The sequence below is a fragment of the Schistocerca nitens genome, chromosome 5 (genome assembly GCF_023898315.1).
Source record: "Schistocerca nitens isolate TAMUIC-IGC-003100 chromosome 5, iqSchNite1.1, whole genome shotgun sequence".
In the NCBI taxonomy this organism is placed as follows: Eukaryota; Metazoa; Arthropoda; class Insecta; order Orthoptera; family Acrididae; genus Schistocerca; species Schistocerca nitens.
Window position 1 is genome coordinate 85604112 of NC_064618.1, and position 14993 is coordinate 85619104.

Here is a 14993-nt window from a genome sequence, read left to right on the forward strand (position 1 = left end):
CCAGAAGCAGGAGAGCACTTCTCAGTATGGTGGGGGCAGTGGACAATGAACTGCTCTAGGTTAGGTGGAAGGCAGGGGAGAGGTGGGAAGGTGTGTGTGTGTGTGGGGGGGGGGGGGGGGGAAGTAGCGGAGAAGGAGAGAAATAAAAGACAAAGTGTGATGGTGGAATGACGGCTGTGTAGTGTTGGAGTGGGAACGGGGAAGAGGCTGGATGAGTGAGGACGATCACTGACAAAGGTTGAGGCCAGGGGGGTTACAGGAATGTAGAATGTATTGCAGGGAAAGCTCCCACCTGTGCTATTCAGAAAGGCTGGTGTTGATGGGAAGGATCCATATGGCACAGGCTGTGAAGCAGTCATTGAAATCAAAGATATCATGTTTGGCAGCATGTTCAGCAACAGGGCGGTCCACTTGTTTCTTGGCCAAAGTTTGTTGGTAGCCATTCATGCGGACAGCTTGTTGGTTGTCACGCGTACATAGAATGCAGCACAGGGCTGCAGCTTAGCTTGTAGACAACATGACTGGTTTCACAGGTAGCCCTGCCTTTGGTGAGAAGGTGATGTTAGTGTCCGGACTGGAGTAGGTGGTGGCGGTGGTGGGAGGATGTACGGTCTTGCATCTAGGTCTATGACAGGGGTATGAGCCCTGAGATAAGGGGTTGGGAGCAGGGGTGGTGTAAGGATGGATGAGTATACTGTGTAGGTTTGGTGGACGGCGGAATACCACTGTGGGAGGTATGGGCAGGACATTTCTCATTTCAGGGCACAACAAGAGGTAATTGAAATGCTGTCGGAGAATGTAATTCAGTTGCTTCAGTCCTGCGTGGCACTGAGTTACAAGGGGAATGCTCATCTAAGGCCAGACAGTGAGACTTTGGGAGGGGGTGGGAGACTGGAAAGATAAAGCACAGGAGATTTGTTTTGTACAAAGTTGGTAAGTGAAGGCTTCAGCGAGACCCTCGGTATATTTTCAGAGTGACTGCTCATCACTGCAGATGCGACACCCACGGATGGCTAGGCTGAATGGAAGGGACTTCTTGGTACGGAACGGGTGGTAGCTGTCGAAGTGGAGATATTGCTGGTGGTTAGTAGGTCTGATATGGACGGAGGTACTGATGTAGCCATCTTTAAGATGGAGGTCAACATCTAGTAAGGTGGCTTCTTGGGTTGAGTAGGACCATGTGAAGCAAATGGGGGAGAAGTTGTTGGGGTCCTGGAGAAATGTAGATAGGGTGTCCTCACCTTTGATCCAGCTACAACAGATGTCATCAATGAATCTGAACCAGGTGAGGGGTTTAGGATTCTGGGTTTTTATGAAGGATTCCTCTAGACGTACCTTGAATATGTTGGCATAGGATGGTGCCATGTGATTGCCCATAGCTGGACCCTGAATTTATTTGTAGGTAATGCCTTCAAAAGAGGGGCAATAGTGGGTGAGGATATAGTTGGTCATGGCGACTAGGAAGGAGGTTGTGGGTTTGGAATCCATCAAGCATTGGGAAAGGTAGTGTTCAACAGCGGTAAGGCCGTGGGCATTAGAAATGTTAGTGTACAGGGAGGTGGCATCAATAGTGACAAGCAGGGTACCCTCTCAAAATATACCGAGGGTTTCACTGAAGCCTTCACTGATCGTAATTATCCTCCCAACCTTGTTCAAAAATAAATCTCCCATGGCTTATCCTTCCAGTCTCCCACCACCTCTCGAAATTCCCCTCTTAACTCAGTACCACCCAGGACTGGAGCAACTGCATTACATTCTCCGCCAGCATTTCAATGACCTGAAATGAGAAATGTCCTGTCCACTATCCTTCCCACCCCTTCCACAGTGGTAGTCTGCCATCCACCAAACCCACAGAATATACTTGTCCATCCTTACACAACCCCTGGTCCCAATCCTTTATCTCATGGCTCATACCCCTGTAATAGACCTAGACGCAAGACCTGTCCCATACATCCTCCCACAACCGCCACCTACTACAACCCGGTAACTAACATCACATGTCCCATCAAAAGCAGGGCTACCGCTTCTCGGATTGTGCAGGTGGAAACTTCTCCTGCAATACATCCTACATTCCTGTAACCCTCCTGGCCTCAACCCTCGTTAGTCACTGTCCTCACCCATCCAGTCCCTTTGGTGTACCCATTCCAGCACTACACAACTGTTATTCCACCATCACACCCAGTCTTCTTATTTCTCTCTTTTTCCACTAAACCCCCCCCCCCCTGCCTCTGTCTAATCTACAGCACTTCATTGTCCGCCATCCCCATCCCAGCATTCACCTTACCCCCATCCAGTCACCACTTCCATCATGCAGTGGCACTGCTGCTCACAGTGTGGTTTCACTTGCCTAAGACTGCAGTCGTGTGTGCAAGTTACGTTTGCATAAGTGTGTGTGTGTGTGTATACTATTGTTGATGAAGGCCTTAATAGCTGAAAGCTTTAATTGTGAGTCTTCTTGTTGTGCCTATCCGCAACTCAGCATCTCCACTATATGATGAGTAGCAACTTTCCTTTTCATAATATTGTTCCTTATTACAAGCGTTCAAGAGTGGAAGGTATAGTGTGATCTGCACATTCGATCCCAGTTTCCTCATCTACAAGTTTTCATCTTGTTTGCCACCTTTGCCAACTGATTAGCTAGCTTGTTCCCCAAACTGGTAAAAGTTAAGGATTGGATACAGGGTAATACACATGGTAAATGGGCGTGTACACAGCTGGTTTCAGGTAAACAATGCAAGAGTAATAGGCAGGCAATGTGATTTGTTGTAAGGCTCTATCCACAAACCGGAGGTGGACTAGATATTACAAGAAATGTCAGAGACGGGGGAGGGGGCAACACAACAGTTGCTTTCTCGGCACTGATTACTAAAAACTCCCTTCGCATTGAGTATGTCACAAACGTGCTTGTGTACAGGAAATCAAACAATGGAAACTCGAGGTAGGAATATCAACAAAGTAGGAAGAGATAGATTGCTATTTACAATAAAGAAGACACATTAAGTTGCAGACAGGCATGATTAAAATATAATCACATATAGCTTTCGGTTACAGCCTTCATCAGTGTACGCATGCGCGCCACACACACACACACACACACACACACACACACACACACACACACACACTCTGAAGCACACCTGTAATCAGGATGGGGTGGTGAAGGGGAAGTGATAGTAGTGTAGTGGTGGGAAGAGAGATGAACACTGTCTGGTGGAGGGTGCAGGGTCTAGACTGCCGACAGGTGCAGCATCTGGAGGTTGTGGGGCAGGTAGGTGATGAAAAAGGAACCAAAAAAGGAGAGGAGCAAGGAAAGATGGACAGATGCATGGCCACAGGGCTGCAAATAAACAGAGTGGGAGACGAGATAGGGAGGAGGAGATAAGACAGAGGGTGTGGAAGCTGTTGGGCGGAGGTTTTGGGGACAGTGTGTTGCGCAGATTGAGGCCAGGATAACTACGGGAGCGGGGAATGTATTGTAAGGATAACTCCCATGTGCACAGTTCAGAAAAGCTGGTGGTGGAGGGAAGGATCCAGACGGCTCAGATAGTGAAGCAGCCATTAAAATCAAGTGTGTTATGCTCAGCTGCATGTTGTGCCATAGGGTGGTCTACTTTGCTCTTGGCCACAGTTTGGTAGTGGCCATTAATCCTGGTGGACAGCTATAGTTGGTAGTCATACCAATATAAAAGGCTGTGCAATGATTGCAGCAGAGCTAGTAAATGACAAGGCTGCTTTCACAGATGGGCCGGCCACTGATGGGGTGAGATAAACCTGTGACAGGTTTGGAAGAGGAAGTGCTGGCACCCAGCTCTTACTATTCCAGTCATGTCACACATTTATCCTGCCAATCACGAGCCGTGCCACCTGCGAAAACAGCCATGTCATTTACCAGCTCTGCTGCAATCATTGCACAGTTTTGGTATGGCTGCCAATCAGCTGTCCACCAGGATAAACGGCCACTGCCAAACTGCGACCATGGGAAAAGTAGACCACCCTATGGTGCAACATGCAGCTGAGCATAACACACTTGATTTCAATGGCTGCTTCACTAACTGAGCCGTCTGGATCCTTCTCTACACCACCAGCTTTTCTGAGCCGCACAGATGGGAGTCATCATCACAACACATTCTCCACTCCCGTAATTATCCTGTCCCCACACCCTTCACCCAACAGCTTCCACCCCCTCTGTCCTATCATCTCCTCCCCATTCTCGTCTCCCACCTTGATTATTTGCAGCCCTCTGGCAATGCATCCACCTGTCTTTCCCTGCTCCTCTCCTTTTTGGTTGCTCCCCCCCCCCCCCCCCCCCGCCCTGCCCCACAACCTCCTGGCGCTGCACCTGTTGACAGTCTAGTCCCTGCACCCTCCACCAGACAGCATTATTCATCTCTCTCTCAATCTGTACACTACTATCCCTTCCCCGTGTGTGTGTGTGTGTGGGGGGGGGGGGGGCAAGGGGGGGGGCAGGGGGGGGGGGGGCAGGGGTCTCTCTTTACTGATGAAGGCTGTGGCTGAAAGATATACAGGGTGTTTCAAAAATGACCGGTATATTTGAAACGGCAATAAAAACTAAACGAGCAGCGATAGAAATACACCGTTTGTTGCAATATGCTTGGGACAACAGTACATTTTCAGGCGGACAAACTTTCGAAATTACAGTAGTTACAATTTTCAACAACAGATGGCGCTGCAAGTGATGTGAAAGATATAGATGACAACGCAGTCTGTGGGTGCGCCATTCTGTACGTCGTCTTTCTGCTGTAAGCGTGTGCTGTTCACAACGTGCAAGTGTGCTGTGGACAACATGGTTTATTCCTTAGAACAGAGGATTTTTCTGGTGTTGGAATTCCACCGCCTACAACACAGTGTTGTTGCAACAAGACGAAGTTTTCAACGGAGGTTTAATGTAACCAAAGGACCGAAAAGCAATACAATAAAGGATCTGTTTGCAAAATTTCAACGGACTGGGAACGTGACGGATGAACGTGCTGGAAAGGTAGGGCGACCGCGTACAGCAACCACAGAGGGCAACGCGCAGCTAGTGCAGCAGGTGATCCAACAGCGGCCTCGGATTTCTGTTCGCCGTGTGGCAGCTGCGGTCCAAATGATGCCAACATCCACGTATCGTCTCATGCGCCAGAGTTTACACCTCTATCCATACAAAATTCAAACGCGGCAACCCCTCGGCGCCGCTACCATTGCTGCACGAGAGACATTCGCTAACGATATAGTGCACAGGATTGATGACGGCGATATGCATGTGGGCAGCATTTGCTTTACTGACGAAGCTTATTTTTACTTGGACGGCTTCGTCAATAAACAGAACTGGCGCATATGGGGAACCAAAAAGCCCCATGTTGCAGTCCCATCGTCCCTGCATCCTCAAAAAGTACTGGTCTGGGCCGCCATTTCTTCCAAAGGAATCATTGGCCCATTTTTCAGATCCGAAACGATTACTGCATCACGCTATCTGGACATTCTTCATGAATTTGTGGCGGTACAAACTGCCTTAGACGACACTGCGAACACCTCGTGGTTTATGCAAGATGGTGCCCGGCCACATCGCACGGCCGATGTCTTTAATTTCCTGAATGAATATTTCGATGATCGTGTGATTGCTTTGGGCTATCCGAAACATACAGGAGGCGGCGTGGATTGGCCTCCCTATTCGCCAGACATGAACCCCTGTGACTTCTTTCTGTGGGGACACTTGAAAGACCAGGTGTACCGCCAGAATCCAGAAACAATTGAACAGCTGAAGCAGTACATCTCATCTGCATGTGAAGCCATTCCGCCAGACACGTTGTCAAAGGTTTCGGGTAATTTCATTCAGAGACTACGCCATATTATTGCTACGCATGGTGGATATGTGGAAAATATCGTACTATAGAGTTTCCCAGACCGCAGCGCCATCTGTTGTTGACAATTGTAACTACTGTAATTTCGAAAGTTTGTCTGCCTGAAAATGTACTGTTGTCCCAAGCATATTGCAACAAACGGTGTATTTATATCGCTGCTCGTTTAGTTTTTATTGCAGTTTCAAATATACCGGTCATTTTTGAAACACCCTGTATGTGAGCATCTTTTAATCGTGCCTGTCTGAAACTTAATGTGTCTTCTTTACGGTAAGTAGCAATCTATCTTTTCCTACATTGTTGCCATAGAGGAAATGTATACAGGTCTGGGGTGGAGTTAATCTTAACGTTATGCAAGGGCAATACAAGCACCACAGTAGTAACCAGAACAAACACAGGAACAGTGAGCATAGAAGGGAATGATCTAAAGAAATGAGAACAAATACTAGATGTTAGGCACAGTACATTGTTATGTCCGCAGCTCGTGGTCTCGCGGTAGCTTTCTCGCTTCCCGAGCACGGGGTCCCGGGTTCGATTCCCGGCGGGATCAGGGATTTTCTCTGCCTCGTGATGACTGGGTGTTGTGCGTTGTCCTTAGGTTAGTTAGGTTTAAGTAGTTCTAAGTTCTAGGGGACTGATGACCATAGCTGTTAAGTCCCATAGTGCTCAGAGCCATTTGAACCATTTTTGAACATTGTTATGTAGGCACAAATGATAATAGTGAATATTTCTGGTACAAATTTAGCAACATTCTAGATGGTTTGGTCAAAATAAGTGTGTGTCACAGATTGCAGCCCATCTTTCAAACCTAATAATGTTTTTATGAGATCACAAAAAGCGATGTCAGTAAAAAATAAATAAAAATCTTTTAACAAGTCTTATTTCTGAGATATCATTTCCATGTAGTTGTTATTGTGGAATAAGATGTCACAAAACACAGTGAAATGCTGCTTCAATTCAGTTTTTTTAAATTTTTAGCATTTATTACTTTTATTGCTCTTTAATGTAACAGTAATGTTGTTTTACTGAGATGACTGGTGGTCAGGATCATGCGTTTTCTATTTAATATAAACATACTAAATGTATTCAGAATGAACTTTCACTCTGTTGCAGTGTGTGCACAGATATGAAACTTCCTGGTGCACAATCCACTGCAGAGTGAAAACTCCATTCTGTAAACCATCCCCCAGCTGTGGCTGAGCTAGGTCTCCAGAATATCCATTTCCCCAGGAGTGCTAGTTCAGCAAGTTATGCAGGAACTTCTATGAAGTTTGGAAGATAGGAGATATGGTACTGGCAGAAGTATAGCTGTCATGAGTCACATTCGGATAGCTCAGTTGGTAGAGGAGCACTTGCCTGCAAAAGGCAAAGATCCTGAGTTCAAGTCCTTATCTGGCATGCAGTTTTAATATGCCATGAAGTTTCATACTCCCAGTAAATTATCTAGCTTCAACATGTGTTATAAATCAGAATTTCAAATAAACTTATTCACTGTGCTGAAAGACTGTATTGATCATATACGACGAAAATAATTTCCAACGGGCAGTGTAATGTTTCAGTTTCATTCAAGTCATGATTAATTTGACCTGGCTCTATTCAAATTTGTTATGCACTTCACTTCATGTCATCAACTACATTTTTTGAGTAAACCATTCTTTGAGACAAAGAGCATGTTTCCTAACCATAGCTATTCAGTCAAGTAGCAAAATACTACATGAAGTTAAAGGGGTCAAAGGAAAGATAAATAAGTAATAAATAGCAGGTATACTGGTATGTAACCCATAAACAACTCTACACTTTTTTTGAGTGTTACTGCTACACAGTTCTGGGGCAATGTCATGCCCTGCATGAACACTATAGTTGATTCAGCATAATTGATCCCTAATAGTGGGCTTCGTACAGCAGCTTCACACACCTACCGCAACCAACAACATAATGCCACTTTGTAAACATCTCTATGACAACAATTTAGTGTTATTACAAAGGCTACTATTTTCACCTGGAGCCATTTGCACTTAACAGCTGAAAGCTGGCAAAAGTGCTGTAAACTGTCAGGTATGTTCTTACACTGCCTCTCCTATAGGCTCAAACCTCGAAGATTTCCATTATCTTTAAACATTTTTTGATATTGCCTGTAACCATGGATCAAGTTACCAGATTTTCTGGAAAACTTACTATCAGGCCTACTTGAAGTTACTTAGTGCATCTGGCATCTTAACCTGCCTGTAAATCGCATCTACTGGTCTCTTTCAGGAAAGGAGTTGAATATTCTCAAATGCCTCAGAATATGGTGGCAGTAACAATGGCACAACTATATTGACAACAGTTAGAAAGCAGTTGACATGTCTATATGGCTCCTTGAAAAGAGTGAATTAGCATCACCAAAGTTAACCATTTTGGTTAACATAAATTAGCAAGATGTGTCAACACATATTGACAGACAATGAGGATTTTTCACACCAATTTCAGGGCATTACAGAAGCATCCGATTACACCTGACTGCTTTGACCCATGACGTCATCGATATGGTGGGAACAGCTACTTCCAGCACATACAAAAGGATGACAGTGACGTTACTACATATACACGCCAACAAACACAAACAAAAATAAAAATGACACAATATCACCTCACTCCAAAAATAAAATGAAACTAACAGGAAAACTCCGAAATATTGGGGTTTAGGGCGGACACAAGCTACAGATACAACAATAAAAAACACCGTACCATCACAAAACAAATAATATAATAAGAAAATTAGACTTCTTTCTGAACAACAAATGCCAAACTAATCAGATCTAACAAAAAGGCCAAACACATATCCAAAAAATCTTAATAATTCACTGAAAACACTTCCACAACCCATGTTACCACACCAATTATCTAAACTCAAAATTAAACTCAGCACATCCACATCCACCACCAAAAGGCATGATCAAATACAACAACATGGCATCTACAAACACAATCAACTCAAAACCTCCGCACCAGTGACACGACACTGCACATCATTATGTTGAGGATCAAAGCAGACGGGTGGAATCTCATGTTTCCGTTGGCAGTATCTACTGTAGGCCTACTTTAGCCCAGTCAGAGCGCAGTGTGAAGCATATGGGACCAGTTGCTGGAAAGAAAGCGGCACAAGCCAGGTATCTACCATCTCCCTCACGCAATGCTGATAAACGTAAGAGATTGCAACATTATACCATTCCTGATTTGCAACAATGATAATTACAGACCTGGCCTGCAGCTTTAATAAATATTTAAATATTTCATATAAAATGAAACAACCTTTCCCTCCAATTATTCAGACATAACATTACACTTTGATATGACAGAGTAACAATAATAGCACTATGTACTGGTATTCAAAGAACAGCAAGAATTAGTCACTATCTGACATTAGGATTTCTGACTTTAACTGATTTAGACCACAAGAACTGAGACTTAAAGACAGTCAAGAAACAGTAAGTCAGTCAGTCAACTGCTGGCACAATTGTGTATAACAAACTAGAGGTGTCTTCACCAATCCTTATCACAGCTGTGTTTGTCACTAGTCAGTTATGTAGATTGTTTATGATAATATTAAAAATATGTAGCATATAATCAAATATATATTGAGAAAATGAGTTCATTGTGATCAAGAGCTATCGAACAGTAGACCAATCTCATCCGCCGCAACACAAGTGCGAAAAGTGCAGTTACCTTCATCACAGTCTCCAAGCTTCTAAGGTAGCTAACCTCCGACGTTAGAATTTCTTGAATTGCTTTATTTCGTAAAGAAATTCGTTTCTCTTCGTCAGAAGTTCGTTTCACGCCGTCAAGATCAGACAAAACTAAATGCGATTAACAAAAAGAAACAAGGAATTTCAGTGAAAAAGTGATTAGGGTTTCAACGAAAACTATAAACTTAATGTACAATATTTGATGCGATTTTTGTATTACAAAATTAGATTTTTAGCAAAGGAAATGAGTAAATTGGAGTTGGTAATTTGCATGTCATGTACTTGTGAGTCAAGCATAGGAGTACTAAAACCGATGGCCTGTTATAAATTTATGATAATATTGACAAAAGTCTACATAAAAACAAGGGAAAATGTTCACCGAGTGGATATGTAACTGCATCAACGTTAGATTTTGGCATCATCTCACGATTAAAAGTTATCTGTGGCAAAAAAATTCTAAGACCTCTAATAGAAACGTACTTATTACCTTTCAGTCTAGTTCTAGTTGTAAGTATATTACGCTCTTGTATGACGTTCCGCAATTCTGCGCTAAGAGTAAGCTGGTTCTGCGGTGTGAAGGGAACGGAGAAATCCATCATATCTTTAACCCGCAGATTGGAAAACTCTTAACGAAAGACCTGGCGTAAAAAATTTCTTAAATGGCTCTACAATAAACAATCTGAGAACCTGCCGTTACACAATAGTCATAACACCAAAACACGCAAATACAAAAACCGCTGTCAACCTGCCCTCCAATAACCTGATGGTTTCACTTCAGCCAATCAGGCTTGCTGAAACAAGTGACTGCTACGACGAAGTTCCAATAGAAAACAAGCACACCTTCCTTTTAAATGCATCTGATTTTAAAACGGTTTTCGGTCAGGTGTTTTTGGAACGTAGAAGACTAGAAGAACTTCGTAGTGTGACAAGTAGTAGTGAGACGACGCAAGATATTCAACAGGTAGCACAGAAGTAAGCAAATTGTGCAAAACAGTTGTTGCCTGAAGTCAGAAGACTTATGATCTAAGAAGATCCATAATTAGGGAGCGATTTCTTCACCACGTTATGAAGAGAGAGTAGATTTTCAGGGAAAACATGGAGAAGACAGCTGGAATGTCTGCTCGTAATGCACCACCAAATGTAGGTCTTAGAACAGAAGGAGCAGCAAAAGATGCGCGGTCCAGCAGGTAAGCTAACTTTTCAGAGAGAGAGACTTCACTTCCTAGGTTTAACATAAACAATGAATTGAGTATTTATGCAATGAGAGTGACGATCAACGTTTACGCTGTTGTTTAAACGTCTGAACAGAACTTTTTGATCCCCAAAAGTGACGGCCTAATTTCGTAATTTATTCTGTATACCGGCATATGCGTAGACACCTGTTACTTTGTGAGTTTTGTCAGGGTTGGTTAGAAGTAGCAAAATTTTTATGCTATTTTTTTTTTTTCATCGTGTTCTTGGTACCAGACTTCATTTACCCATTTCTTCCTCTTTCCATGGAGAATTGGTGCGTACTATTGATGGTAAATGAATAATTTTGTCATTCTTATTAGTAAGTGTAGAAAACTTGTTTGTCTGTACTAGCAAAACTGCTGTAATCACATGCGATGTCTGTCATATTATATTGACCTTTTCTTACAATGTAATAAAATTCTAGCAGAATTGTTAAACTGACAATTATTAGTCTTTAGTTTAGCAAATTACACGCTTTGGGATTACCCCTTCTCCCTCTCTCCCTTCCCACCTTCTCCAGTAGATACTTGGTGAATCTAGTCATAAAGTAAATTATCTATCAAATAATAAAATTAAATTTCAGCAAGACCTGGACATTGTCTGATTTTGAAATTGGAAGAGCACTGGGAAAAGGAAAGTTTGGAAATGTTTACCTTGCTAGGGAAAGAAGTTCAAAATATGTAATTGCACTCAAGGTTCTATTCAAATCTCAGCTGGTTAGTGCAAATGTTGAGCACCAGCTAAGAAGAGAAATTGAAATACAGTCACACTTGAGGTAAGTTTAAGGATGCAATGATTATACACTAAATTTTCAGTGTTAAGTTACAATTGTTAGTTAACATTTCTGAAAATTTATAGGCATCCGAACATTTTGAAACTGTATGGTTATTTTCATGATGAAGCAAGAGTATACCTTATTTTGGAGTATGCTCCTAAAGGAGAACTTTTCAAAGAGATAAAATCACAGCCACAACAAAGGCTGGACGAAGTAAGGTAAGCTTCATTACAAGGCTAAAGTATACAGATGTATATTATTTTCCAAAAATTGGTATTTAAAGTTTTGTTCTGCAATATTTTCTCAGAATAAAAAAAATTGTTACAGAACAGCTACCTACATAGCACAGTTGGCTGACGCTCTTCTCTACTGCCATAATAAAAAGGTAATTCACAGGGACATCAAACCAGAAAACTTACTTATTGGCAGTAAAGGTGAATTGAAAATTGCAGACTTCGGCTGGTCAGTCCACTCACCTCAGTCAAGGTGTGTACAGCTCAAGACTCTTTATTGGTATATACTTTTAAGTGAATACAGTGTATTCTGTTTACTAACTAATGTAAAACTGATTTGATTTTTTGACTTTGTAAGAGGCACATGTGGATTGTGGCGTTCATTTTGCAAACATTTTTACATCATGTGTTGCCACTTCGATGCTTATTAAGATCAGGCACTGTGAGTGCAGCCAAATAGTAGGCCAGGCTTCAAAATTAAACTAGTCACATAGTATAAATACTGCAACTATTTAGAGAATCGTTATGAAATGGTTTAAGAAACATAATACAGTTGCTGGTTCCCTGTCAACAAAATGTTAAAACTGAAAATTTTATGTTTGAGGCATTCAGCAGGCAGGCATAGAAGAGTTAATATTGCCAAGCTTTCAGGCACTGTACCACTTTTTGAACTAACTAATGCAAAACATGCATGTGCACAACCACATTGTGCCAAAGTAACACTTTTATTTTTTCCAGTAATTAAATTATGTAGAAATGTTGCAATGTAGTGTTTTTAATTCAGAGATATGAAATGAATCCTCACTCTAGCCAGACACTTAATCAAAACTGGCTGTGAGTGTCTGAAGTTTCTGTAAAACTACTTGGGTGACTGCTGTTGCATTCTACAAGAAAATGTCATGTAAAGTACATGTATGTCATAAAGCACAATGTTGGCCTTCCGGATAACTGTGCACATTAGTGTTTGCTTCTGGGAGGGGGAGGCAGTCTGGCCCCGATTCAATTCTGCCTGGTGGATTAACGATGAGGACTGGTGTGCTGTCCAACTTTGGTGTGTTTTTTAGGTGGTGTCCCACGTCCCAATAGATGAATAACAGGCTGGTATGCAAGTGCCACTTTGAATACATGCTACACAAACATTTAAAAAAGTTTCTTGACTTGCACATAGAATTCACTCTAGACACACAGGTTAAGTACACTGATTCCTCCTCACTGGTGAATAAGACTGATGCCTGTAAATGTTTTCAGTAGCTAATTATCAGTGTAGTTCAATGCTTAAATAATTTGTACGTTTTGCTGCAGGTACATAAAGAGCTTGCACTAGCACTCTAGGTTTTGCACTTTGGGTTAGATAAGAGTGGTGGATGTATGGCCAAACATGTAGTGACATAATTATCTACTTCTTATACTTCCTGTGTTGACTAATGATCATGACTGAAACATGGTAACATGCACATGTGACGGAACTTGGAAAAGTTCATGACTCACACAGAACGGACAAAAATTCTATCTGGGTCATTCCATGTCAATTCAACCAATTTGAGAATATGTTCCAGCTGATTGTCTCAGATTTGGCTGAAATTTAGCACACCAATGCTACCAAGTGTGGAACACTCATGTACAAAATTTTAAGTTCCCCTGCCAATTAGTTCCAGAATTATGGCTTGTGAAAGAAGGTGGCGTGACCTGGAAATTGCAACCCGCATCTGGCAAATCTATCTTCAGACCCAACTTCAGGTCTTAATAACTTTGGAAGAAATTTTTACAACCCAGTAACCACCACTTAGAGAACACACACTATGAATCAAAACACCAACAACATACTTCTGAGGGAAAATAAAAAATTCCAAAATGTGATTAAAAAATGTAATACGTAACAAGGTACATATTGTAGGTGCCCTCTGTGCCAAATATAATTCACTCAAAAAGGTTTTTTTTTTTTTTTTTTTTTTTTTTTTTTTTTTTTTTTTTTTTTGTAAGCTTAATGTGGCCTAAACACACACAGACCTCATCTTGCCCATATCAGTCACGCAAACAGTTACATGCACACGAAAATACAAAAATTTGAAAAAATACCTGAAAAACGTGGATTTTCTAAGTGTGGTAGCACAAAAGGGACAAGTGATATCCAAGCCAAATTTCAAACACTGCATAAGTAGACCATAATATAGTATGTGGCAAAACTTCAACTTGTTACTGCAAGGCATTTGTGTACAATAAAAGTTAAGTGATGTATTTGCTTACATTTCTTTTAACACGATTTAGCAAGTAATAGTGATGATGCAGACAGCTTGTTTCAGATAAAGCTGCAGCAATTGTTGGGAACCATTAGGCAACAGAAAGTTAAACAATGGTAGTTTTCAGGGGTTTTTAAGATTCTAGTTCAGACGGGTCAGTACTGTTGTGGAAAGTCAGTATGGAGGCAGAAGAGTGTACTGGTGGTGCTTTTGTTCAAACAAGTTGCAGTATTCAAGCATCTGAATGTCATAAAACCACATATGGAACAAAATGTGGCATTCGCTTTGTACTGTATGATCTGGCTGAATCGGACCAAGATTTGTTGCTATTGAGATCCGGGATACACCCTATGGGCACAAGTACAGTTCCAGGAAACTTTAGTGTTTATCATCATATGAAAGTCTTTCTGGATAAGTATTCTTTCCTACAAAGAAGTTGTTTTGATCCATTTAGGATTCATAAGAAGACAGTGAAGTGTAGCCTTAGAGAAATTTATATAAAATCAGTATTGAAAGTGAATCAGTGCATGGGACTTAAAACATGAAACCAGAACAAAAGTTTTGTTCCAGGTGTGTTACACTGCTAAAAAATGAAGAATATTCTGATAATTTACGTGCCAGTGACGAAGAGTGTCAGCCACCTACAACCACAGCGGATGAGCAGTTAAATACTTCAGTGACTGCTCTTGATTTGTCTCCCATGAAGACACGCAAAGTTGGGAAAAGAGATAGGCCCAGCTATGGTAGAAGAAAACTACAAGAAGCTCAAATGGAATTAAAACAAAAAATAGCTGACACACTAATGGTGGAAGAGGAATTACTGTCTGCTCCAAAGGAACAGAATTCATGCCAGGAATGATCTGATTTGGACAAAATTGTGCATGTTTTGAAAGAAAAATGTGCCATATCCACATGCCAGAAAAAAAGCACGAAGG

At 41.8% G+C, this 14993-nt stretch overlaps 2 protein-coding genes across 3 annotated transcripts in view; one reads left to right on the plus strand and one right to left on the minus strand.

Moving 5' to 3' along the window:
- LOC126259872 (putative protein tag-52) overlaps nucleotides 1–10305 on the minus strand; it is a 150340-nt gene extending 140035 nt beyond the window's left edge. For both annotated transcript variants that reach the window (XM_049956929.1, XM_049956930.1), the window contains exons 1-2: nucleotides 10068–10305; nucleotides 9561–9691 (exon numbers count right to left, since the gene is read on the minus strand). In XM_049956929.1, coding sequence (XP_049812886.1) covers nucleotides 9561–9691; nucleotides 10068–10179 — 243 coding nt within the window. In that variant the 5' untranslated portion in view covers nucleotides 10180–10305. The remainder of the gene's footprint in view (nucleotides 1–9560; nucleotides 9692–10067) is intronic.
- Nucleotides 10306–10453: 148 nt separating this feature from the next.
- The window catches only part of LOC126259873 (aurora kinase A-A-like), a 55766-nt gene continuing 51226 nt past the window's right edge, over nucleotides 10454–14993 (plus strand). Inside the window, exons 1-4 of the mRNA XM_049956933.1 lie at nucleotides 10454–10767; nucleotides 11397–11588; nucleotides 11672–11806; nucleotides 11916–12074. Coding sequence (XP_049812890.1) covers nucleotides 10676–10767; nucleotides 11397–11588; nucleotides 11672–11806; nucleotides 11916–12074 — 578 coding nt within the window. The 5' untranslated portion in view covers nucleotides 10454–10675. The remainder of the gene's footprint in view (nucleotides 10768–11396; nucleotides 11589–11671; nucleotides 11807–11915; nucleotides 12075–14993) is intronic.